Source organism: Camelus bactrianus, chromosome 17 (genome assembly GCF_048773025.1).
Source record: "Camelus bactrianus isolate YW-2024 breed Bactrian camel chromosome 17, ASM4877302v1, whole genome shotgun sequence".
Taxonomy (NCBI): domain Eukaryota; kingdom Metazoa; phylum Chordata; class Mammalia; order Artiodactyla; family Camelidae; genus Camelus; species Camelus bactrianus.
Window position 1 is genome coordinate 20986583 of NC_133555.1, and position 23720 is coordinate 21010302.

Below are 23720 nucleotides of genomic sequence, written 5' to 3' on the forward strand. Positions count from 1 at the left end.
TAAAAGGGGCCACTTTGGTGTATCAGACTGTCATCTTTATGATGTGTTCTCTTACATTTCTTTTATAGACTGCAGAGTACAATCATTTTAAATGAAGAGAAGGTGGTTGCCTTACTTCGCCTATTAAACAAAACAACTTACTTGCCCTTGGCCACAGGCAGAGGTCTTATCAATGGAAAGAAGAATAAAGAAATTCATAGCCTTGTTGCTTCTCCTTCTTTTTCACTGGCTTACTAAGTGAGCTGTTTTATTTTCAACTTATTATTTCACTTTGATTTTTTTCATGCTATTATTTTAGTTTAATTTTATTATACAAGTGATGCTCGCCTTAGCACATTTTCATGATAAAGTGCATAGCCAGATAAATTCAATTTCACTGTCTTAGTCTGTTTGGGCTGCTGTAACAAAGTATCACAGACTGGGTGGCTTATCAAGAGCAGAAATTTACTTCTGACAGTCTTGGAGGCTGGAAGTCTGAGAAGAAGGTTGCCAGCATGGTTGGGTTCTGGTGAGGGTCCTCTTTCAACTTACACAGACTGCCCTCTTCTCATTGTGTTGTCACATGGTACAAAGTAGGCAAGGGAGCTCCCTGACCTCTTCTTAGAAGGGCACTAATTCCATTCTTGAGGGTGTCACCCCATGACCTAATTACCTCCCAAGGTTTCTGCCTCTGAATTCCATCACACTGGGGGTAGAATTTTCTTACGGGGGGACACAAATATTTATTGAACACCTTTCATGTGTTAGGCATTGAGAGAAAACTGGTGGACAAATAGACCCACTGGCTGAACTCATGACATTTAGAGTCCACTGAAGCAGAAACACAAGAAATAATCACAAAATAAGCATTCCATTTTAAAGTTTGACAAAAGACATAAACAGAGATCTGAGACTATTAGGATGGGGCCTGATAAAAATAAACTTCTAATAGATCTTCCTAGTACTGTTTGTAATAAATGTGATCACAGATGTCCTCCTAGGTAAGACATTTTAATAACACGCTGATTTGTCAGGAACAGTGAACAGTGTATCTAGGTCAAAGGAAGAGTTCGATCTCATTTGTCCGCATTGCTTTTGATTTTCTGAGTTTTAATATTCTCGAGGATACGATGGAACATTGCAACTGCAGAAAAAAAATTGCAAACGCTGAGCCAAAATTGGTTCTTATATATTTGACAGTAAGAACCAAGAGGAAATTAAACATAATTTTAAAAAGAAAAATACAAAATGAACAATATTGCAGTAATGAATTTAGGGGCGAAATATTTATGACTCATTGCAATTCCCGAGTGAACATCTAATTATCATTTATTGAATGCTTCCTATCTGTCCAGAATAAGGGCTCAACAAGTGATATCTATTACTATGTTTAATTTTTTTGGCTCTTATTGTGGTAAGTACTCACTCAGATTAGCTCAAATAATGTGGAGATGCCATAAGGGCCTGAAGAAAAATAAAACCATCAGGAATTTTAGCTCTGTGGTAGAATGATCTCACAGGGACCCAGAAAATGGAGCACTCCAGCCTAATGGGAAGCAGAGGACCTATCTTGCTTCACAGAGACTTGCATGGATGAAAGATTTCTCTAGAGCAGTGGTCCTCAAGGTGTGGTCCTTCCTTGGATCATCAGCATCAACTAGGAATTTGTTAGCAACACAAATTCTCAGCACCACTGCCCAGACCCAGTGAATCAGAAATGTTGATGGTGGTACAAGCATTTGTGTTTCAACAGGCATTCCAGCAAGGACAGAAAATTATTTTTGGATTTCCATCACCCTTAGCATCTACGATGATGTAGACATCAGCCACCAATTAAATAGAAGTCTCAATTTCAACAATAAAAGGAACGTATGGACTGACTTAATGGAAGAGTTAGGAAGCCAGGACTGTCTGCTCAAGTTTGAGAACCATTGCCCTGACCTGACTTGACCTGACCTGGTTATCTCTGGCTAGTCACTGGGTTTGAAAACCTTGACCATAGTACTTCAAGAGTTACATGACTCAGCCTCTCCTCTCCTTTGGTTTTGCCTCTTGGCCAACATTTATTTTATTTCTCCTGTATCTCAGTTCCAGAGGATCTGATTGGCGCAGTGTTGTTATCAACACTCCTTTTAGGCAAAGCTCTGGAGCCAGGTCAGCTCACAGGCCTCCAGCCAACCTCTAGAGTGGCTGCCCTGAGGTCCCATGCCCACCCATGGTCCAATCAGCCATGGCCAAAGAACTGTGGCTCCAGGGAACCCACATGGGCACTGGTGCTTAATGAATGGCTTGGAGCTATTTCTTGCAAGAAGGGATTGTATGGAAGGCTCTCCCTAGAGAGGGGCTGTTGGTCCCTTGCTTTTATCACCTAGAATGCTGAATGATCTAGCAGAGACATGACCCCTTCTAACACAGGTCCAAGACTGAGTTGGTTTGTACTGATAACTGTGAAGCTGTTACAACTAAAGTCCCTGGATGTTCACTGACCTATTATCTCCCTCTCCAACGAACATATCATGTCAGGCCCTTGAGGGAAGGATTAGCACCCCAAATATTCCCTAGCACACAGTGAGTGCTCATTAAGTATTTGTTAAATAAATGAATGGATGGATGAGTGAGAAAAAGGAATCCACCTGGACCCAGAGATTATCATACAGAGTGAAGTAAGCCAGATAGAGAAAGACACATATTGTATGTCATCACTTGTATGTGGAATCTAAAAAAAAAGACACAAATGAACTTACATACAAAATAGAAACAGACTCACAGACATAGGAAAAAAGTTTATGGTAGCCAAAGGGGAAAGGGGATGGGGGGATAAATTAGGAGTATGGGATAGACAGATATACATCACTATATACTAGAATTCACTGTATAACACAGGTAACTTTATGTAACATCTTGTAGTAACCTATGAGAGAAAAGAATTGAAAAAATATATATGTATAACTGAATCATTTTGTTGTACACTTGAAAGTAATACAGTATTGTAAATCAACTACTCTTCAATTAAAAAAAAATCCATCTATTTGTAGGATTAATGCAAAAAAAAGCAAACAAAAACCAATTTTTGAATTCTTGTATTCAGGGTCCCAAATTTAAAACTTTTGATTCAACAGCCTATATTTATATTTATATAGGCTGTTGTTTAGAACATTTTATACAGTTTTCAAACGAAGGAGCATATATAACAACATTCCTGGCAGCTTTGTGTAAAATAGCTAACGGTTACGGCCTAAATGACTCTCTATAGGAGCTTGGATAAATAAATCACAGAACCAGAAAATGGAATAGTTTGGAGTTGTTTAATAATTTTAAATGAATTTCCTCAGAAGTGTGCAAAAGGTGTTTGCTACCGTTGCTTCATTTCACTGATTAAACAAACTAATTTACTCACCCTTGTCGGCAGGTTGCAGTGAAATGAAGAAAGAAAAATTCCAGCCATGTTGTCATATTTAAGAAGCAGCTTTTCAATTAAAAATAACCTGAAACATAGTATTGCACATCAATTGTATTTCAACTGAAATAAAAAACAAAGTAGCAGCTTAAATATTTTCTGATATGGAATAACCTCTGAGATGTATTTGTGAGCAAAGAAAAGCAAGATACTGACAGCATATGGCACTATTTATGTAAATTAAAAGGAGACTGAGGTACAGAATATCTTCTTATGCATACGTATAAAATATAAAACATACATAAGAAGCCTGTAAAGGAATTAAAATGTTGCCTTTGAGGAGGGCACTGAGAAGTCTGGAATGGAGACTCCCTTTTCACTGTCTACCCCTTCATACTGTTGCCATTTTTAAGAAAAACACATGTAATTTTACTTTTTTTAGCTTATAGTTTCTTTAAAAAATTTTTTAATTGAAGTATAGTCAGTTTACAATGTTGACTTAGTTTCTGGTGTACACCATAGTGATTCAGTTATACTTATATATTACTTTTCATATTCTTTTTCATTATAGGCTATTAAAATACATTGAGTATAGTTCCCTGTGCTATACAGTAGGACCTTGATGTTTTTCTAATTTATATATAGCAGTTAGTATCTGCAAATCCAAAGCTCCCAATTTATCCCTCCTGGTCCTGCCTCCCCGCTGGTAACCGTAAGTTTGTTTTCTATGTCTGTGAATCTGTTTCTGTTTTATAAATAAGTTCATTTGGCTCATTTTTAAAGATTCCACATATAAGTGATATCATATGGTATTTTTCTTTCTTCTTTCTGGCTTACTTCACTTAGAATGACAATCTCCAGATTCATCCATGTTGCTGCAAATGGCATTATTTTATTCTTTTTTATGGATGAGTAGTATTCCATCTCTATATATATACCACAGTTTCTTTATCCAGTCGTCTGTCCATAGACACTTAGGTTGCTTCCATGTCTTGGCTATTGCAAACAGTGCTGCTGCAAACATTGGGGCACATGTATCTTTTTGAATTCACATGTATTTTTACTTATTCCAGGTCTCAGTAATATATTTAAGGTATTAATTCTTAGAAGATTTCACTTAAAAAAAAAACTAAGAGAAGATGGATCTTACAAAAATTGCACATGCATTCTTTTTTGCATTTTTTTAAAAAATGTGACTTTAGTTTTGTTTAAACATATTTTTAATTGAGTTATATAGTCATTTTACAATGTTGTGTGCACCTGCATTCTGATCTACATGCTGTTATATTTTTGGAGGACAGAACATTGCTTCTGGATTTCTATCACCCGTACCATCTAGGATGACTTGGCCACCAAATACAGAAGTCTCAGTTTCAATAATAAGCAGAACGTATGGACTTACTTTGCGGAAGAGTCCAGAAACAGGGCAGGATTCCAGTGCGACTCGTTCTGTGGTTCACAATGTTTTCAGGGCTCCACTGCTCTTTTCAGTCGATTCTCTCAACTTTGGCCTCCTCTGAATTAGCACCAGTCCCAGACTGGCACGCTCTATTGGTGGCAAAAATCACCACTGCCGTTCCAGGCCCTGGAGCTGCCAACCCCATGACACAGTCCAGTGGGAAGGGGCACCTGTCCCAGCCTTCTCAGTGCAGTGCCCGAGGTTCACTCCACAAACCAGCCTGTGTCACATGTGCAGCCTGGAATCAGCAACTGTGGCCAGTGAGCCAAATGGGCTGCACCTGGGTTCCCTGCCCTGCCCTGAGGACAGAATTCACTTCCCCGGAACCACAGGTGGTTTCAGATACACGATGAGGACGGTAGGGCAGGAGCAACCCGGGAGTGGAAACTGGTCCTCCAAAAGTTGATCTTCAGGTTTACAAAAGTGAGGACTTGGCTAAACCTCTGCCCTTTATCCCACAGTGGTGCTACACCCCTCTCCCTGCTTTTTTTCCTCACAGTGAAGATGCCTTGACAATCAGTCTACTGGCTGGGCAACGGTATCTTAGATAATACCACACATGTTCTCGAAATAAAAGAACAATCTTGTTTTCTTATCTGACCGTTTTCCTCTCTAAGGCCCATCCTAGAAGTGCTCCATGGCCAAGCAAGATGAGAACATTGTCTTTGTAATGACGAAGGTAGAAAAGTACCATTTGGACCCTGCTTCTCAGTGGGAGGCGATCTCCATGGTCACAGTCAGCTTTTATCCATGATTTTGAAACAGAAACCACAGCTTTGAATACTGCCGAGTTTTCTGGCCTTTTCTAAACCCAGAATCTGGCAGAGCCAACCACTCACAAAACGCGAGCTGCCTGTTACTACTGAGGTTTTTTTGCTGATTGTTAGATGGCTGGTTACCTGTTAGCTAGCCAGCCAGTCCACAATACAAACTGTGCCCTTGCTGGGGGCCATGCCTGGAGTAGGAGCTGGGGATACAGTCACGAAGGAGACAAGGTCCCAGCTCCTTGGCACGTGCTCCCGCAGGGAAGGCAGACAGTAAACATATTTACTTAAATAGTTAATTATAAACTGCAGAAGCCCTGTGTGATTTGTCCCCTGCTCATACCCTCCAGTTTATCAAGGATGCTTTTCCCCTCATGCTCTGCAAGGCAGACGCCTGGATCTTTTATGTCTTAGAACCAGCCCTGTTCCCGTCCACCCCTTTGAACACACATCATTCCCTTTACAGGAAATACCCTCCCTAGTACCCCACAGTCTCATTCCCCTTCACCAAGTTAACCTCTCTTTCTTCTTGGGATTTCAGTTTAAACTATATTTTCTAAGGGAACCTTCCCTCAGATTCAATTGGTATGTTTATAGGATCTTCCCGCCCCGTCTGTGTTTCCCGCCTGGCACATTGGGTCTTCAGAATGAAACATCTGTTTGGGAGATAACTGATTACTATCTGTTTCCACAACCAGACTCTACATTCCAAGAAAGTAAAAGCAGTATCTAGACTTTTCACCTTTGTATTTCCATGCCATATCAAGCACGCTGTACTCCAGAGCCTTTGGCTGTGGCTGTGCTGTTCCCTCTGCCTGGAACACTGTCTCCTGGACAGCCATCTGGTCCACTCTCTTATTTCCTTTAGGTTTCTGCTCAGATATGAACTTTCCATGAGGCCTTGCCTCCCTTATACAAAATAACAGTCCTAACTCTGGGTGTCACAATTCCCTTTTCCGCATCCTGCAAAGGAATTCGACTACTCAAAGACTCTTCATTTCTGTATTGCTCCACTAAAATTAAGCTCCATGAGAACACAGCTTTCGTCCATTTAGCTGACAACTTTTTCCTTCAAAGCTCATCTCCCTGATAGGTATTAGGTGCCCCATAAATACCCACTGAATGAATGGCTGAATCGGTACTTAGTACTTAGCACACTGTTGGCACATGGTAGGCACTCAGGGAAATATTTTTGAGTGAATGAATGCCTGAATGAAAAAGTAAAGTATAGGTGCCACTAAAACAAATACAGGACATTTAATAGTTGGAGAAGTCACATAAGGTATACAGAAAATAAGGGGTGTTTCAGCCACTTTGCGTTCATCCAGTACAGGCAGACCTCGGAGACACTGCGGGTTTGGTTTCAGACTGCACAATAAAGCAAACATTGCAATAAAGCGAGTCACACAAATTTTTTGGTTTCCCAAAGCATATAAAAGTTATGTTTACACAGTTGCAAGTCCATTAAGTGTGCAACATCATTATGTCCAAAAAAACCAATGTACATACCTTAATTAAAAGATATTTGATTGCTTAAAAATGTTAACCATCATCTGAGCCTTCAGCAAGCTGTCCTCTTTCTGCTGGTGGGGGATCCTGCCTTGATGTCAATGGCTGTTGACTGATCAGGGTGGTGGTTGCTGAAGGCTGAGGTGACTGTGGCAATTTCTTAAAATAAGGAAACAATGAAGTTTGCCACGTCAGTTGACTCTTCCTTTAATAAACGAATTCTCCGTAACACTCAATGCTGTTTGATAGCATTTTAGCTGCAGTAGAGTTTCTTTCAAATTGGAGTTAACCTTCTCAAAACTTGCTGCTGCTGTAATCAGCTAAGTTCATGTCGTATCCTAAATCCTTTGTTGTCATTTTGACGATCTTGACAGCATTGTCACCAGGACTGGGTTGTATCTCAAGAAACCACTTTCTTCACTCATCCATAAGAAGCCACTGCTCATCTGTTAAAAGTTTTATCCTGAGATTGCAGCCATTCAGTCCGATCTTCAGGCTCCCCACTCTAATTCTAGTTCTCTTGCTATTTCTACCACATCTGCAGTTCCTTCCTCCCCTGAAGTCTTGAACCCCTCAAAGTCTGCCATGAGGGTTGGAATCAACTTCTTCCAAACTCCTGTTAATATTGATATTTTGACCTCTTCCCATGAATCATGGATGTTCTTAATGGCATCTAGAATGGTGAATCCTTTCCAGAAACTTTTTGATGTATTTTGCCTAGATCCACCAGAGGAATCACTATGTATGGTGGCTATAGCCTTATGAAATGTATTTCTTAACTAATAAGACTTGAAAGTCAAGATGACTCCTTGACCTGTAGGCTGCAGAATGGATGCTGTCTGTGCTAGCATGCACGGAAACAATGCGAATCTCTCTGACCATCTCCAACAGAGCTCTTGGGTGACCAGGTGCATTGTCAATGAGCAGTACTATTTTGAAAGGAATCTTTTCTGAGCAGTAAGTCTCATCAGTGGCCTCAAAATAGTCTGTTAACATGTTGTTAGCAGATGTGTTGTCATCCAGGGTTTGTTGTTCCATTGATAGAGCACAGGCAGAGTTGATTCAGCATAAATCTGGAGGGCCCTAGGATTGTCGAGATGGTAAATGAGCATTGGCTTAAACCTCAAGTCATCAGCTGCATTAGCCTGTAACAAGAGAGTCAGTCTGTCCTTTGAAGCTTCGAAGCCAGGCTCTGACTTCTCCTCTCGAGCTATGAAAGTCCTAGATGGCTTCTTCCAATATACAGCTGTTTCACCTACACTGAAAATCTTCCATCTAGTGTAGCCATCTTTATGAATTATCTTAGCTAGATCTTCTGGATAACCTGCTGCAGTTTCTACATCGGCACTTGCTGTTGCATCTTGCACTTTTATAGAGACGGTTTCTTTCCTGAAACCTCATGAACAACCACTGCTGGCTTCAGACTTTTCTTCTGCAGTTTCCTCACCTCTCTCAGCCTTCATAGAACTGAAGAGAGTTAGGGTCTTCCTCTGGATAAAGCCTTGGCTGAATGAGGTGTTGCGGCTGGTTTGATCTTTTATCCAGACCACTAACACTTTCTCTGTATCAGCAATAAAGCTCTTTGACTTATCATTTGTGCGTTCACTGGAGGAGCATTTTAAATTTTCTTTAAGAACGTTTCCTCTGCACTCACAACGTGGCTAACTGGAGCAAGAGGCCTAGCTTTCAGCCTATCTCGGCTTTCGACACGGCTTCCTCACTAAGCTTAATCATTTCTAGCTTTTGACTTGAAATGATTGATGTGAGATTCTTCCCTTCACTTGAACACCAGGAGGCCATTGTAGGATTATTAACTGGCCTAATTCCAACATTGTTGTGTCTCAGGGAACAGGGAGGCCGGAGAAGAGGGAGAGAGATAGGGGAACAGAAGGCTGGTAGAGCTGTCAGAATACACACAACATTTACCAGGTAAGTTAACCACCTTACATGGGCACAGTTTGTGGTGCCGCAAAACAATCACAATAATAATATCAAAGATCGCTGGTCACAGATCACCACAACAAATGTAGTAACAGTGAAAAAGATCAAAGAACTGCAAGAATTACCAAAATGTGACACAGAGACTTGACGTGAGCAAATGCTGTTGGAAAAATGGCGCCGATAGACTTGCTGGAGGCAGGGTTGTCACAAACGGTCAATTTATAAAAAAATACAAGAAAATGAGGTTTGCCTGTAGGTCAGAGGCCAGTCAAACTTTGTTACAGTTGTTGGTAGGACGTGAATGTTCCAGCAGGAAAGGAAACTCTGTTGAAGCCTTCCCTCCCCAGATACCCATCAGACCCACCGCCCTGCTCCTCACACAGTCACTCAGCTGCCAGCTTTTGTTGTCCTACGGTTTCTTGCCAAGAGCAGAGACTGAAACTCTCCCATAGAGCAATTAGCGTCAGGGTTGACCAACTGGAAGCCAAACCCTGCAGCTATTTCCCCGCATTCTTCAACTCCCAGGGGGGACTCTGAGAGGAAGAGGAACAGAGGTTAGAGGGCAGGGTTCTAGAAGTTTCTTTCTCTTCCCTGAGAGAGGCTGAGCTGTGTGGGTGGAGGAATTGTATACGGTATAGAGCAGAGAGTGCTCTGTCTGAACCTTTGGGAGACGGATTTCCTCTGCCTCTTTAAACGTTTTGGACTTTGGATTACTAATGATACTAAAGGAACTATATGGTTTCTTCCGAAGCTGTGTCAGGATATGCTCCACAAATTACCTGGGAGGATGCCATATGCAAATACAAGAAGAAATAGCAGTCTTGATATTCATGGTGACAGCTTTGTTATTCTCAAGGGGAAGGGAAGGAGAAGTAGGTATCTTTTTTCTTAATAAAGTCTTCCCTAGCAACTCCCAGATTCCACAACTGTTTTTACTTGGTACCAGGTTGGGACCAACCCAGAAATTTTTGTAACAACAATGTAGCCTAATTTCAATATCACCTCACATAATAGTTACAGCGGACTGCTCAACTCCTTCGGAAACTGCTTTAAAGATCTGTTCACAGGATACTTTTCCTGGGTTGTAGAAGGCCACATATGGTGATAAAAATATGATTGTTATCTCCCCAAACCCTGATCACTTTGCTTCTAATGTAATGATCATCGGAAAGACTAGCAACACTCAATTCATATATACACAAGGGAAAAGAAAAACAAAGTATACATTCATCAACATCATTTTTAGGCTAAGTGACAACTTATATAAAAAGTATTTCATTATAACTAACAGCAATAACACACAGTATATGAATGAAGACAGTGAGTCTCAGACAGGTTATAAAACTGGCTGAAGGATAACCAGCCATTATGTGACAGCACAGGGCACTGATTTGAGAGCTGCCAGTTCTGACAGTCCATGCTCTAAATTACAATGCTGTAGTGAGCGCTGGTATTTCATGTGATATTTAAATTTTTTTCCTTTGTAAGTTGGATTGCGTACCCCAGCACATTCTGTATTATTTTAGTAATCACCTGTTTTCAATGGTGTCAGAGTGTTTTTTTTTTAATTTAGCTAAAATTCACATCACATGAAGTTTACCATTTTAACCATTTTAAAGTACACAATTCAGTGGCATTTAGTACATCCACAGGGTTGTGCAACCACTATTTAGTTCGAGAACATTTTCATCATCCCACAAGAAGTCCTGTAGCCATTTACCAGCACTCTTCCTGCTTCCCCCCAGCTCCTGATAACCACTAATTTATTTCTTGTCTCTACAGATGTGCCTATTCTGGACATTTCATATAAATGGACTCACACACTACATGGAATTTTGTATTTGGCTTCTTTCACTTAACATCATGCTGTCAAGGTTCTACCTTATAGCAGATACCAACACTTTGTTCCTTTTTATAGGTGAATAATATTCCATTGTACGGATAACAGCATTTTGTTTATACATTAATTTGTTGATGGACATTTGGGTTGTTTCCATCTTTGGCTATAGTGAATATTGCTGCTATGAACACTCATGTACAAGTTGTACACCTGTTTTCAATTCTTTTGGATATATACACCTAGGAATTGAATTGCTGGGTCATACAGTAATTCTGTTTAACATACTGAAGAACCATAAAACTGCTTGGCATAGTGTCTGCATCATTTTGCAGCAATCCGTGTTTTAATTTCTTCGCATCTGCACCAACAGTTGTTACCTTCTATTGAAAAAAATTATACCCAATCTAGTGTGGGTATAGTAGTATCTCATTGTGGTTTTGGTTTGCATTTCCCGAATGACTAATGAAGGTAAACATTTTTTTCATGTGCTTCATAGTGTTTTTTTAAAATAAAAATTTAATTTTAGAATAATTTAAGATATACAGAAAATTTGCTAAAATTATATAACAATATTTTAATGACACAATCTTCATATCAAATATACTGGAAGGCATCTCTATGCCTTCTCTATTTCTTCCACCTTGTGTTTTTAACTTTTTGATAGAGAAATATGTCATTGAAAACATTATAGTTATTAATGAAGATTCTGATACACTGTTCATTTTTTGTTATAAAATCATGGGGTAGACAGTGTTACAGTGACATTACAAATTAAAAAACAGTGGTACATAGCACTGTAATTAAGAATATCATCTTTGTCACACCAGGTTTAAATACTGGTTGTGCCATCTTAGGCAAGGTACTTAACCTCTCTGAACCTCAGTCTCTTCCTCTGTAAAGTAGGGAAAGCACCTACCTCACAGTGTCCACGAGGGTCAATTGAGAAAATGTATTGAAAGCACTTATATGCAATGTTCAGCACTCAATAAATGTGAGACTTACTTCATTTGTTTGTTTGCTTGCTTACTTTTTAAAGCACCGAGCAATTACCTAATTTGTCTGTGTTGCCATACTTGGTCAGGATCTACAGGAGACCATCATTCTATCTCTGCAGCCTTCATTGATTCATACATATATTCATTCATTCTTCAAATATGCATCAGGCCCATGTTATGTTTCAAGCTGTGGTCAAGAGGCTGCAAACATCAAAAGCATTAAAAATTATAAGTTTGGAAGCAAAGAATCCTAGGATCAAATCTCAATTGTCACCTCCTAGGTGTGTGATCCTGTGCAAGTTAGATAGTATCTGTTTTCTCATCTGTAAAGTGGGACTACAAATACTTCCTGCCTCGTAAAGTAGACAGAATTAAATAAACGCATCATCAGAAACATTTACCAAAGCATTTGGCACACTGAGCGCTTGCTCAAAATATGCTAACTACTAAAGATTTAATATGATAATAAATGAAAAGATTTAGAGGAGCACATGACATATTGTAAATATGTCTCCATATGAATGCTTTGTTTGTTTTTAACCACTGAAAAACATAAAACCATTCTTAGTTTGTAGGTAACACAGGGAAAAGTTAAGGAATAAATCTGGCTGTGGGCCATAACCCAAGGCATAGTGCATCATACACAGAAAGGATACATTTAGTTTCACAAAAATTTTGTTTCAATCGTATATATGTACGTATATGCGCTGATGAAACTAAACGATTTCTTTTTTTTTCCTTTTTTAAAAATGTATTTCTTACTCTGAACAGCAATCAAAAAATTGGAAAACATTAACCTAGAGAAAAGTCTCAGTTATCTGGAGAGCAGTGACAGGAAATGACAGCTTGCCTTAGCAGGTGGATCACATGGCTTTAACAGTTTTAGGCTTTAGTGGTGTCAATTCAAAATGTAAAATCATACCAAGATGATAGGTTAAAATAAAATTAATAACTGAAGGGGAAGTTGGGTCTAATATAAAACAGAGTAACCTAAGATTTAAAGCAAAAAAAAAAAAAAAAAAAAAAGAGAGAGAGAGAAGAAAAAAAAAGACTTGCTTTCTGTCTAGTTTTTGCTCCCATCACTCAGCTGTGAGTGTTCCCAGCACACTCAGAATTCTAGAGGAAAGGTCACAAGATCAAGGTCAAACATCTGAAAAATGCAGATGCTGTGACTTTGGAAGCAGAAACATTCCCAAGCATATGCCAGCTTGTGCAGTCACGAAAGCAGGGGGCTAACTTAGTAATGAAAACTGCAATGCCTTCCAACACTTAGCTTAATTCAGCTGTTCCCCGCTGCATGTAAAATCCTCGGGGTACCCAAACTCAGTCAAACTGAACTTCTTAGCCAGGAGTCTCAGGAATGGTCAGGACACAAGCACTCCAAATTTGGGCACTGACTTCCTAGGGGATGTTGCTCATAACCACTCCCTGTATGGCTAAGGCTCCCTTCACCTGGGCAACAGTCCATAAAAAAGAGCTTAAAATTCAAGGAATGTGCTAAATCTGGAAAGGGAATAATACATTTTTGGGGGTCCGCATTCATCTGGCTACAATATTTTATGGGGAACAATTTTCCAAAGATGGTACAGTTCAAGGAGCAAGGTTGCTCACATTCCAGATTGCTGAGTCACCTTCCAAAACTCCACCTCGTGTTTGCTGGATCAGTTTTGTGGCAAGACAGAGTTGTCCTTTATGGAACCATATATTCACACCGTGGGCAACTGTAACCATCTGGGAACTCCATGAATAGCTCCATAAAACACACCTTCAAGTATCATAATGTGATCGTAAAACTGGACTTTGCCCTTCACTTATTAAAATACCATTAAAATAAATTATAGAGGGAGGAGGCAAGAAGTTTTTCTAACCATGGCTCCTTTAACTTCTGAAGCCATGTTTGCAAATTACAATCCTCCCTTTAAAGAGACGTCCTCCAGGATCACTTTGGGTTCCCAGTTATTGAACTCACCTAGCACTATTGAACTGATCTGTTTTCTTGTCTCAGTACCCAATTAGGAGGTAAGCCAGCCAAAAAAAAAAAAAAAAAAAAAAAAAGGATCTTTTAGTTCTGTACCATCAGTGCCTAGTAGGAGATGATAAAGTAAGTATTTAATCAATATTTGTTGAATGAACAAATGAATGGAAACAATCTACCAACTGTGATGGGCCATCCTAGAACATTTTTCTTTTTCAGTTTGGCTTCAGAAAAACTTATGGCTCGTTTCAGAATATTGGAAATTGACGTTATGTCGTTTAACAAACCATCTGTGTTAAACAAGTGTAACACTTGACTGGCTTCCTTCGTAAAGGGTACAATCCTGCACTGTTGCCAGAGTATCTTCAAAATATCTACAGACGTGTGGGCCAACCACTGCAGCTTTGATTGAAATCAAACTCCCACTACTTTTGAATTCTTGGAACCTTTAGTTCACTGTAGAAAAGGCGACCATGATAGGAGCTTACAGAGGAACCCATCTTTGTGGGGTTTCCCTGAGTCGTCGTAGGTCCACACACGCTCTGCCAGACCTGATTAAGCAGCTGATCATGTTGTGACTCACCTGCGTTTATTCTCAAAGGCCCTGAAAAGGAGGCAGACTCCATCTCCACTCTTCACAAATGCAACTGAGAGCTTTCATACAGACGGAAATGTCTCTCATCGCTTTTCCCATCTGTTAGTGAAAATCTCCTTTCTTCTGCCAAAACGTGAGGATGTCAGATGCATGTGGCTGTCTTTCCTGATTGTCTGGAGAAGGCCCATCTGTAGGTCATAGGGGAGGATGAGAGTAACAGGGAAAAAAGAACCAAGAGATGGAGAGAGAAAGCTGAGAGCATTGCTTAAGTCTTGCTGAAAGCAAGTTTCGCCTCCAGTCTTGCCATTTATATGGGGGAATATATTTTTCCTTTTTCTGTTGTTAGTGGCAGTACTGGGGATTGAACCCAGGACCTCAGACATGCTAATCACGCTCTCTACCACTGAGCTATACACCCTCTTCTACATTTCCTTTTTTTGCTTAAACTAGTTCAGCTAGGTTTCTGTCACTGGCAACCAAAACATACTAATACAAAGAATTACTTTAGCACCATTCAGAATACTAAATGATCATTAACAGGGCATTGTTTAAATACATTTCGGAACATTCAAAGAAGGGAACATTATTGCGCTGTTGAAAGTGATAAATGTAGGTGATGTTTAAGAAAATTGAGGATACACTGATGAGTGATAAAAGAGTGATAAAAAGAGAAAAAAGATTAATTTATCCCATAAATTAACTATAAATCCCAAGGGGAGAGATGGGGAGAGAGAGAGAGCGAACTTAAGAAAATAGATTGTGTGTGTATAGTTCTATTGGCCAAAGTCCAGGAGGAGATACACCGAAATGTAAAAAGTCGTTATCTTGTGGCAATACAATTTTGAATGACTTAATTTAATGCTGCCTTTTTACTTATCTATTTTTAAAAGTGTTCTGCAAAAACATATTACGAGAATATTTTTTTAAATATGGGCATTCCACCCTTGATTTCAATGTGTAATTTCCTTCTCTCTCATTCAGTTCCATTTCAGTGCAATAAGTTGTTGAAAATATACAATAAGAAAGAAGATATATAGTGAGTGAACACCCTCAGTAGTAAAATCTTGTATTATTTAAGCATCTACCATGTTCAAGTTACTATATTTTCATACAGTTGGTGGGAGACGAAATAAAAGAGATACAAATACCTATTGCAAAGAAAACACAAACACTCTGTTCTCAAGGAAATTAACAATATCATCAGGTATGTTTTCAGTGGAATCATGGGGGGATGACAGGCCACATTGCAGCTGAACATTTGAGACATTTTAGGGGAGATTCCCATGATAGATGCTTGGGTTTCTCTTGGTTCCTCACACCCAACATTGAATTTCAAAACTTCCAGTCACCAACATTCATTTTTTTCCCCATGGAAGTGAAGCAGAACATTAGCCAGGATTAATCTCTCTTCCTGGAGTTCCTTCTCTGGGGTATTAAAATAATAGTTGAGACGTGGTATCTTGAAAGGTCACAAGAATGAAAACTAATTTATTCTTGCCTTGCTGAAAGGACTAAAGAGAGGAGTACTATGGTCAGGAAAAAACCCTAACCGAGCTGCCTCCCTATGAGGAAAAGAACAAATTATCAAGTGGATTATAAAAGTGCCTCCCAGGAGCTGACTAGGAAAGTGGCTCACTGTCAGTTTCCTTCTAATCTGAACTGAGGGCTTCCAACTCCTTTGTTGAACTTCTGCTCTAAATCACCATTTTGGAGTCAGTTACCTTAAGGAATACGAAAGTGCTTATATTGGTGTCTATAATGTACACCTCTTGATGGCATTCTTCAGAAATTAAAAGATAACCAAATTGATACGTCCTTTTTTGCCCCACAGCTGATCAACTTACTCACCATCTTCACACTTTCAAAAAAATGAGGTCAATTACTACTTGAGACTGCAAAAATGAATTTCTTTACTCATAACTAGAAAACTTGTATAATGGTTTCTTTCCTTTTTTTGCAGAGGGAAGTAATTAAGTTTGTTTGTTTATTTATTTATTTATTTATTTATTTATTTATTTATTTATTTATTTTAAGTGGCAGTACTGGGGATTGAACCCAGGATCTCATCCATGCTAAGCATGTGCTCTACCACTGAGCTATATACCCTCCCCCCAAAACTTCTGAAAGAAATGTATTTGGGAGAAAGAAAAGCAAAACACATTTTATATTTGTGGGTTTTTCTTCCCTTCTGTTTAGTGGAACTAGCTGTATAAAAATAAGATCATAATTTGTGCAGAGTGTATCATGTCAGAGTTTACTTCTCATCGGAATCTACTGTGTTTATTAAGAGTTCATTGTTGAAATGCTTCTGGAATAACAGTATAAGGACGTTTGGCATGTCACCTGTACCACAGCTCACAGACCTCCAAACACTTTAGAAATGTTTGCAAATTAATCCTCTTTACAGTCCAGTAAATTATTCGATCTTCAGAGCCCACAGATGGGGAACAGGAGATTGGATTTTGGAGTAAAACACTGTGGTCCTTCATATTAAAAGGAAGAGATAGGAGAATGACTTAACTGGTACACACCTGCTATGTGGCAGATTCAGGAGCCAAAGAGTGCTGATACCCAAATATGCTAGATGGTGAAGTGGCCACATCCTATAGATTCTTAAGCGCAGTGGTTCTAAGCATGTGCTTTGGGTGGTACCTCTGGGGTCACATCCTATAGCATTATCACTTCCAAGCTCTTGAGTGAGTTTCTTTCCTTGCCTAGCTTCACTGTCCTCAACTGTAAAAATCAACATCATTTATGTAAAATCAAGGTCATACCTACTTCGTACAATTGCTGGCAATGATTAAATAATGCACAACTATCGTGGCACACATGGTAAACCTCAAAGTTAGGTATTTTACGGCATTCTTTTCCCCACTGGAATGTACTGTCAAAGTCATAACATAAGTGAGAGAAGCCAGAACACTAGGATCTCACTTTATATCTAGTCAAGAAAAATCTACTTCAAGATAACTAAAAACTCTTTCAAGAAAACAATCTATAAATACAGGTTGTAGCCACCAAATCTAAATGGGCTTCATGGCAAAAGTCATATATTATACAGCTGAAGGTCACACTTCATCCATGCATTCTTGCATTCATTTATCAAGTGTATGTGGTGTACTCTCCCCTCAAGGCATGGGTCTAGGTGCTGAGGATTCCTTCTTCCCTTATTTTTATTAGCTGAGAATAGCACCCTACAAAGAGTGCTTTAAAATATTTAAATGTATGCCTATATATTTTAAACTAGAAAGCAGAGGAGGAATTGTCATCATCATCTAATTTGAAACCCCAAGTAATTCCTAATTCTGTTTCCAAATACTACTTTTTTTTTTCTTAATTTTATTTTTTACTTGAGGTGTAGTTGATTTGCAGTGTTAGTTTCTGGTGTACAGCAAAGTGATTCAGTTACACATATAAATACATTCATTTTTTTTCAGATTCTTTTCCATCATATGTTATTACAAGAAATTGAATATAGTTCCCTGTGCTATACAGTATGTCTTTGTTGTTTATTTATTTTATATATAGTAATGTGTATCTGTTAATCCCAAACTCCTAATTTATCCCTCCCTGCCCCTTTCCCCTTTGGTAACCATAGTATGTTTTCTATGTCCGTGTTCCTATTTTTGATTTGTAATTTTTCTTTTTTTAGATTCCACATATAAGTGATCTCATATGATATTTGTCTTTCTCTGTCTGATTTACTTCACTTAATACGATAATCTCTAGGGCTACCACTACCAGTACTAAGTTTTTATTTATTACATGCCACTTTACAAGTGTCCTCCGGCGTAATACTCCCACGAACCTTGCGGGGTATAGTTATACTTACTTAACATCGGAGAAATGAAGGTTCTGAGGGGGGTCCTGGTGTTTGGTCAAGTTCACACAGAGATTGGACTGGTAGGAACCTAAACCCCAGAGGCCGGCTCTCAACCGTGACCAAAGTGGCACCCATCCTTTCTGAGTCCCTTACACTCACCTCCCTTATTAGCACTTGAAACGTCTCCTGTTACAAATCACGGTGGAAAAGAAAATGCCTGGGAGACTACCGCCCAGGCCGACTGGGGAGTGTTTGGGAAGGGCAGCCTTGTCGGTGCAGGGTATATGCTTTGGTCTGCAACCGCGGAGCACGTCCTGAAACCCAGCAGGGACAGAAGCTGGCCCTACCCACGCCCCCGGGCGGCGCCGGTGGCAGCACTCACCTCCTGGCTGCGAATTCCGCGAGGTGGCTGCCGCGCCCACGCCCCCGCGGGCGCTAGGACGCGGGTGCAGATCCCAGACCCAGGGGTGATTCTTATCTCCTGTCCCCGGGGCGGGTCCAAAGGCTGCCAGACTCAGCCAGGAACTTGAGCCCGGGACAGACGGCTGGCTCCCGAAGTCTCTGCCTGCAAGGGAGTTAAAAAGCTAGACCTACTTTCAGTTGAAGACTCCAACCCCCTTTTGGCTTCTTTCCCTGGCCTATAGTTTTCACTGTGTCCAAAAAAGTTGGCCCCAAAGTTTAAGGATGCGGATAAGTGTGTGTGTGTGTGAGAGAGAGAGAGAGACAGAGAGAGAGCGAGAGCGCGCGTGTGACATGGCTCCCCTCACCAGAGCCGCAGAAACCGGCAGACCCCTCTCCAGGACCCGAGCCCGCGGGCTCAGTGCAGGCGGGAAAGGGTAGGCGCGCGCCTCCAGGTCGGGTTCAGGGGTTTTTGAGGAAAATGCGGCGGCGGGCGGGGGTGCGGCCGACTCCCGGGGCTGGCTGACCGACAGCGTGGCCAGCCACTGGCCGAGGGCGATGAGGAGGCTTAGGGCGGCGTGAGTGCGTGCGTGTGTGCGTGAGTGTGAGCGCGAGGGTGAGTGTGCGAGCCTCCCCAACCCCCACCTGTTTGAAATGGTCTTAAAATGCCAAAGCCAGCTTGCCTGTGTCTTCAAAAGTTGAAAACAGTTAGGGTAATGCACGTGCGCGTCCCTCAAACCTCCAAAGGGATTTGCTGAGGAGAAAGCACTGAAAGAAAAGGAGGAATAAGAGGGGTCTATGAAGGGGGCGGGGGTAAATTGCTTGCTCCTGAAGGGTCGGTTTTAGGACCCAACGGGAAGCACATTGGAATCTCTCCCTTCGGGAAGGCGGGGTGGGGCGGGCCGGCCGGCCGGCGGCCGCGGGGCGCATGCGCGCGCGTCTCCTCTCGCCGGCCGCTGCGCTCGGCGGCGCGGAATAGAATGAACTGTAACAAAACAAGCCGAGCCTTTGTATCTGCTTAAAGGGGCCGCAGGCACTTCCCTCTTGTCCCCTCCACCCCCTCTCCGTAGCCGCGTCTCCAGGGCTCCCAGCAACTGGCTGGAAGGGCTTTCCTCACCCTCAGGAACAGCCCGCCAGCGAGGAAAGGCGAGCCAGGCGGGAAGCAAAGAGGAGACACCGCATTTCTAAGAGGCAAGAAAGAAAGGAAGGAAGGAAAATAATAATCCAACCGGCGCAGAGTGGACTCTGGTCCGGGAGAGCACCGTCAGACGCCGGAACGTGGACCGAGAAGCACCGGAATGCAAACAAAGCTCGCGGGCGCCTGTGGAGGGCTCGCGGGGAAGCCCAGAAAGTTTGTTTTATGATGGCTTGAGTGCGCGAGTGTGTGCAGGGAGCGAGCTGCCAAGTTTCTCTCTCCGTTTGCGTTATTTGGGGGGAGAGGTCTCTCCCATGAACCAGCGGGGGCTTGGGGACTTGTGCTGTGGGGGGCACCTGTCTCTCATTTTATTTTTAGTTTTTTTGGGGGGAAGAGGGACGTAACTCATCATGTCGAAAGTGATCCAGAAGAAGAATCACTGGACTAGCAAGGTTCACGAATGCACTGTGAAGCGGGGTCCCCAGGGCGAGCTGGGGGTGACGGTGCTTGGGGGCGCGGAGAACGGGGAGTTTCCATATGTCGGAGCGGTGGCGGCGGCTGAAGCGGCGGGGCTTCCCGGCGTCGGCGGCGAGGGCCCTCGGCTGGTCGAGGGGGAGCTGCTTCTGGAGGTGCAGGGGATCCGGGTGTCCGGCTTGCCCCGCTATGACGTACTGGGAGTCATCGACAGCTGCAAGGAGGCCGTCACCTTCAAAGCCGTCAGACAAGGTAAGATGGGACGCGCCTCCTGGAGGCGCCCCCAGAATAAGGGAGCGGCCTGCGGAGTGCCCCCCACCATCTCTATTTCCCGCTTTCCTCCTGCGAGCGCAGCTGAGAGGGGAAGCTGAGGCTATGCGCCCTGTGGTGGTGAAACACGAAGTTGTTGGCAGGTCGTGGGTTATTTGCCCCACCTGCGTTGGGAAGAGGGGCTCGGGTTTTCGCGGAGAAGCGCGGAGATTTTTCCCAGGCCTGCTTTGCCAACCTGTTCTCTCAGCCGCCAGGTGCAGCGCTGCTTCGCCAGCACCTGGAGGAGAGTTGGGAAACTGAGGCAGGGGTACAGTGGACGCTCTACTTGCTCCCTGGGGGAGTGTTGCAGCAGGCGCAGCTGCTGCGATCTTTGGCCACTTGTCCGTTTCCAGACCTGGAGAATGGGTCTGAAGGGGATGAGGGTCTTTGGTTATTGGACGTCCTCCATCAGAAAATTCAGCTTCATCTCGCAATCATCCAGGTGGGTTTGGGCATCACAGCCTGGCGGTTCCAAAGACGGCTTCCTGAACATCCTGCATTCACTACACAGCTGGATGACGCATGTCTGCACCGTGTGGTCCGGCCCCAGGCTTGGGGGTGGGGGAGGGAATGCCGGGGTATTTCAGCGAGAATCAAGCCCAAGTTTATACTGCCATCACCACCACCACCACCACCACCATCATTATCACTGCTATTTCTTGTTACCTTGCTACTTGCCAGGCTCTGTGTAAAATGCTTTCCTTGCACTATCTTGTTCTGATTTTCAACAATTCTGAGAGCGAGTTGTTCTTATAAGACCCATATTACAGATAAGGAAACTGGGACTGACCGTTGGTTCAGCTACTTGCCCAAGGTCACACAGATGCCAAGAGTGAGGGTTTGAGCCTTTGCTGCAGAGCCTTAAGCACGTAGGAGGTGGGGGGATGACCCTCGGAGACCAGAAGGGGTGCACTTGAGAGGAGGGAGTGGAAGCAAATTTGTCTCTCAGAAGCCTGGAGAGGAGCGATGACCTTTTTGATGGCTGCTGGTGGTGGGGAGTCCCTTACATCTTGGTTTGGTGCAGGAAAGGGGTTGGCCCTGATAGAGTCCAACAGAGAAGGACTCCATTCACTTAAAGGAATCCCTTGTACCACCGATCACCATGAAGCAGGTTCTCCCCCATGGACGCACTGATGAAAAATTCCCATATGTGCCTGTGGCCTGGAAAGGCAAGCAGCAGCTGGAGGAATGTGAGAGAGGAAGGAAGGGCTGGGCTGAGTTGGTCCTTTCTTGGAAACAGGCCCTTTCCAGATGAAATGGAGGAGAGAGACAGGGAGAAGAGTCGGGCCTTTTGGTAGCTTTGGGAGCTGAGGGATAGACAGTTACCAAATGCTCATCTTCCACTTGGACACCTCCTCCAAGAAGCCCTCCAGGATGAACAAATCCTTCTTCCTCTAGACTCCCTTAAATGTGTGTCTTGTAATTTTTTTTACTTACCCCGAAGTATGAGTGGTTCTCTCCTCTCATTTCCATACAAGATAGGAAGCTTATTGAAGGGAGAGACTATGCCCCACTCATTGCAGGTCTCCCCAGCTTTGTTTGAGGTCCAACACCTGAAAGGTCTCACCGGAGAATGTTCTCTTGCATCTGTAAACTGACTTTCCTCTGAATATTACATAAACTAATAAGTACAAAGGGTGCAGAACAGCGCCTGGCACATAATAAGTGCTCGATAAAGATGAGATGTTATTGTTATGTTTAAGTTGAATTTGGGCAGTTATTTATTTATAAGTTGAGCTTTTAGTGTCAAGAAGCTGAATTACGTTGTTAATGCCAGTACTTGGATTATGATGACTTAACAGAGTTGGAGAAAAAAGACTGGGTCACAGCATTTGATGGAATCAGCGGTGGCTCTGCAGGTCAGTGACATTTGGAGGAGGGATAGGCAGGGGTACCTGCCTATCCAGTGGGGGGTCTACTGGTGTCTGCTAGGTACTGTGGGGGCTTGTTTTCAGGGTGCAAGATGCTGTATGTGACTGAGCCTCCTCCCCCCGCCAGTATCAAAGATCAGGAGACATTGTCCCAGGGCTGCCTCATCATGGAACTTCAAAAGGGTTGATCAGATAACCAAGTGTGTTTGGAATCAGACACGTCGGGGTTCCAAGGAAACTAGTTTCTCTCCATCATATCTCTTGTTGCCCGGAAATATCCTGTTTGCTACACAGGACTGCTCACAGAAAGAGAGAGAGAGAAAGAGAGAGAGAGGGAGTGTGTGTGTGTGTATGTGTGTATGTAAAATCTGCTTGTTCTTGTAATGGGATAGAATAAAGGTGTGGATGGGAACACTTAAATGGCCTGGAATCCAGTACAATGTGACTGCTACGATTTCATGTAATGATTACCCTGGCGCAGTTAGCTCTTCTAACATCTTCATTACAGAAAGATGGCACTAGAAAGCATTTCACCAGTCTTCTCTTTCATATCAAGAATATGATTTAAATTATACTACAAAATTGCTCTAAGTATGTTTTCATTACTGTGCTTTAATCATGTTAGGTAGGCTCAGACTTGGCATGTGGTAAAGGAAAGTGTGACTTTTGTCTTGTCTGCACCTTGGGCTAGCCACTGCCAGGGACATGGGTCACTGTGGGTGCTGTCTGTAGGGAAATGTCATGGTCTTTTTCTGGAAGAAAATTCTGCTGTTTCTATTTCATGGCAGCTCTGTGGAAAGATGCACCAACCAAAATAGTCTGTAGCAAGTGGTATATGAAGCAGGACTAAATTGTGAAGAAATCAAGCAAAATGGATCTACCAGGTTGGAGGTGGTTCATTTTTAAATGGAGAGGACAGTCTTTTGTCACAAAAGTACCTAAAAAAGTTTACATGTATATGTTATATATATAAAATAACATTTTATTATGAAAAAGCATATTATGAAAATACATTCTGTATGACATATATATGTACTTTATAAGTAGGTATTTACCTATAGTAAAATGCACAGCTCTGAAGTATATAGTTTGTTGGGCAAATCAAAAAACAAATGTATACGCTCATGTTAGCTTCACCCAAATCAAGATATAGAACATGTCCATCACCCCAGAAATGTCCCTCATGTCCCATTCTAGTTAGTTCCCCCCACTTCTTCTGGAGGTAATGGCTGTTTAATTTTTCTCACCTTGGATT

The 23720-nt window shown here is 42.1% G+C and overlaps 1 protein-coding gene and 1 long non-coding RNA gene across 18 annotated transcripts in view; one reads left to right on the forward strand and one right to left on the reverse strand.

The window, feature by feature from the left end:
- Positions 1 to 19310, reverse strand: part of LOC141573769 (uncharacterized) — a 128600-nt gene extending 109290 nt beyond the window's left edge. Inside the window, exons 1-4 of the long non-coding RNA XR_012499894.1 lie at positions 19045 to 19310; positions 18660 to 18842; positions 14443 to 14642; positions 4779 to 12085 (exon numbers count right to left, since the gene is read on the reverse strand). This is a non-coding gene — a long non-coding RNA (uncharacterized LOC141573769). The remainder of the gene's footprint in view (positions 1 to 4778; positions 12086 to 14442; positions 14643 to 18659; positions 18843 to 19044) is intronic.
- MAGI1 (membrane associated guanylate kinase, WW and PDZ domain containing 1) overlaps positions 19095 to 23720 on the forward strand; it is a 577834-nt gene continuing 573208 nt past the window's right edge. For 7 of the 17 annotated variants that reach the window (XM_074344508.1, XM_074344510.1, XM_074344507.1 and 4 more), the window contains exon 1: positions 19579 to 20537. In XM_074344508.1, the coding sequence (XP_074200609.1) occupies positions 20222 to 20537 (316 nt within the window). In that variant the 5' untranslated portion in view covers positions 19579 to 20221. Of the gene's footprint in view, positions 19114 to 19567; positions 20538 to 23720 lie in introns of those variants that run through there. The other 10 variants (XM_074344521.1, XM_074344522.1, XM_074344520.1 and 7 more) reach the window with 5 other exon arrangements.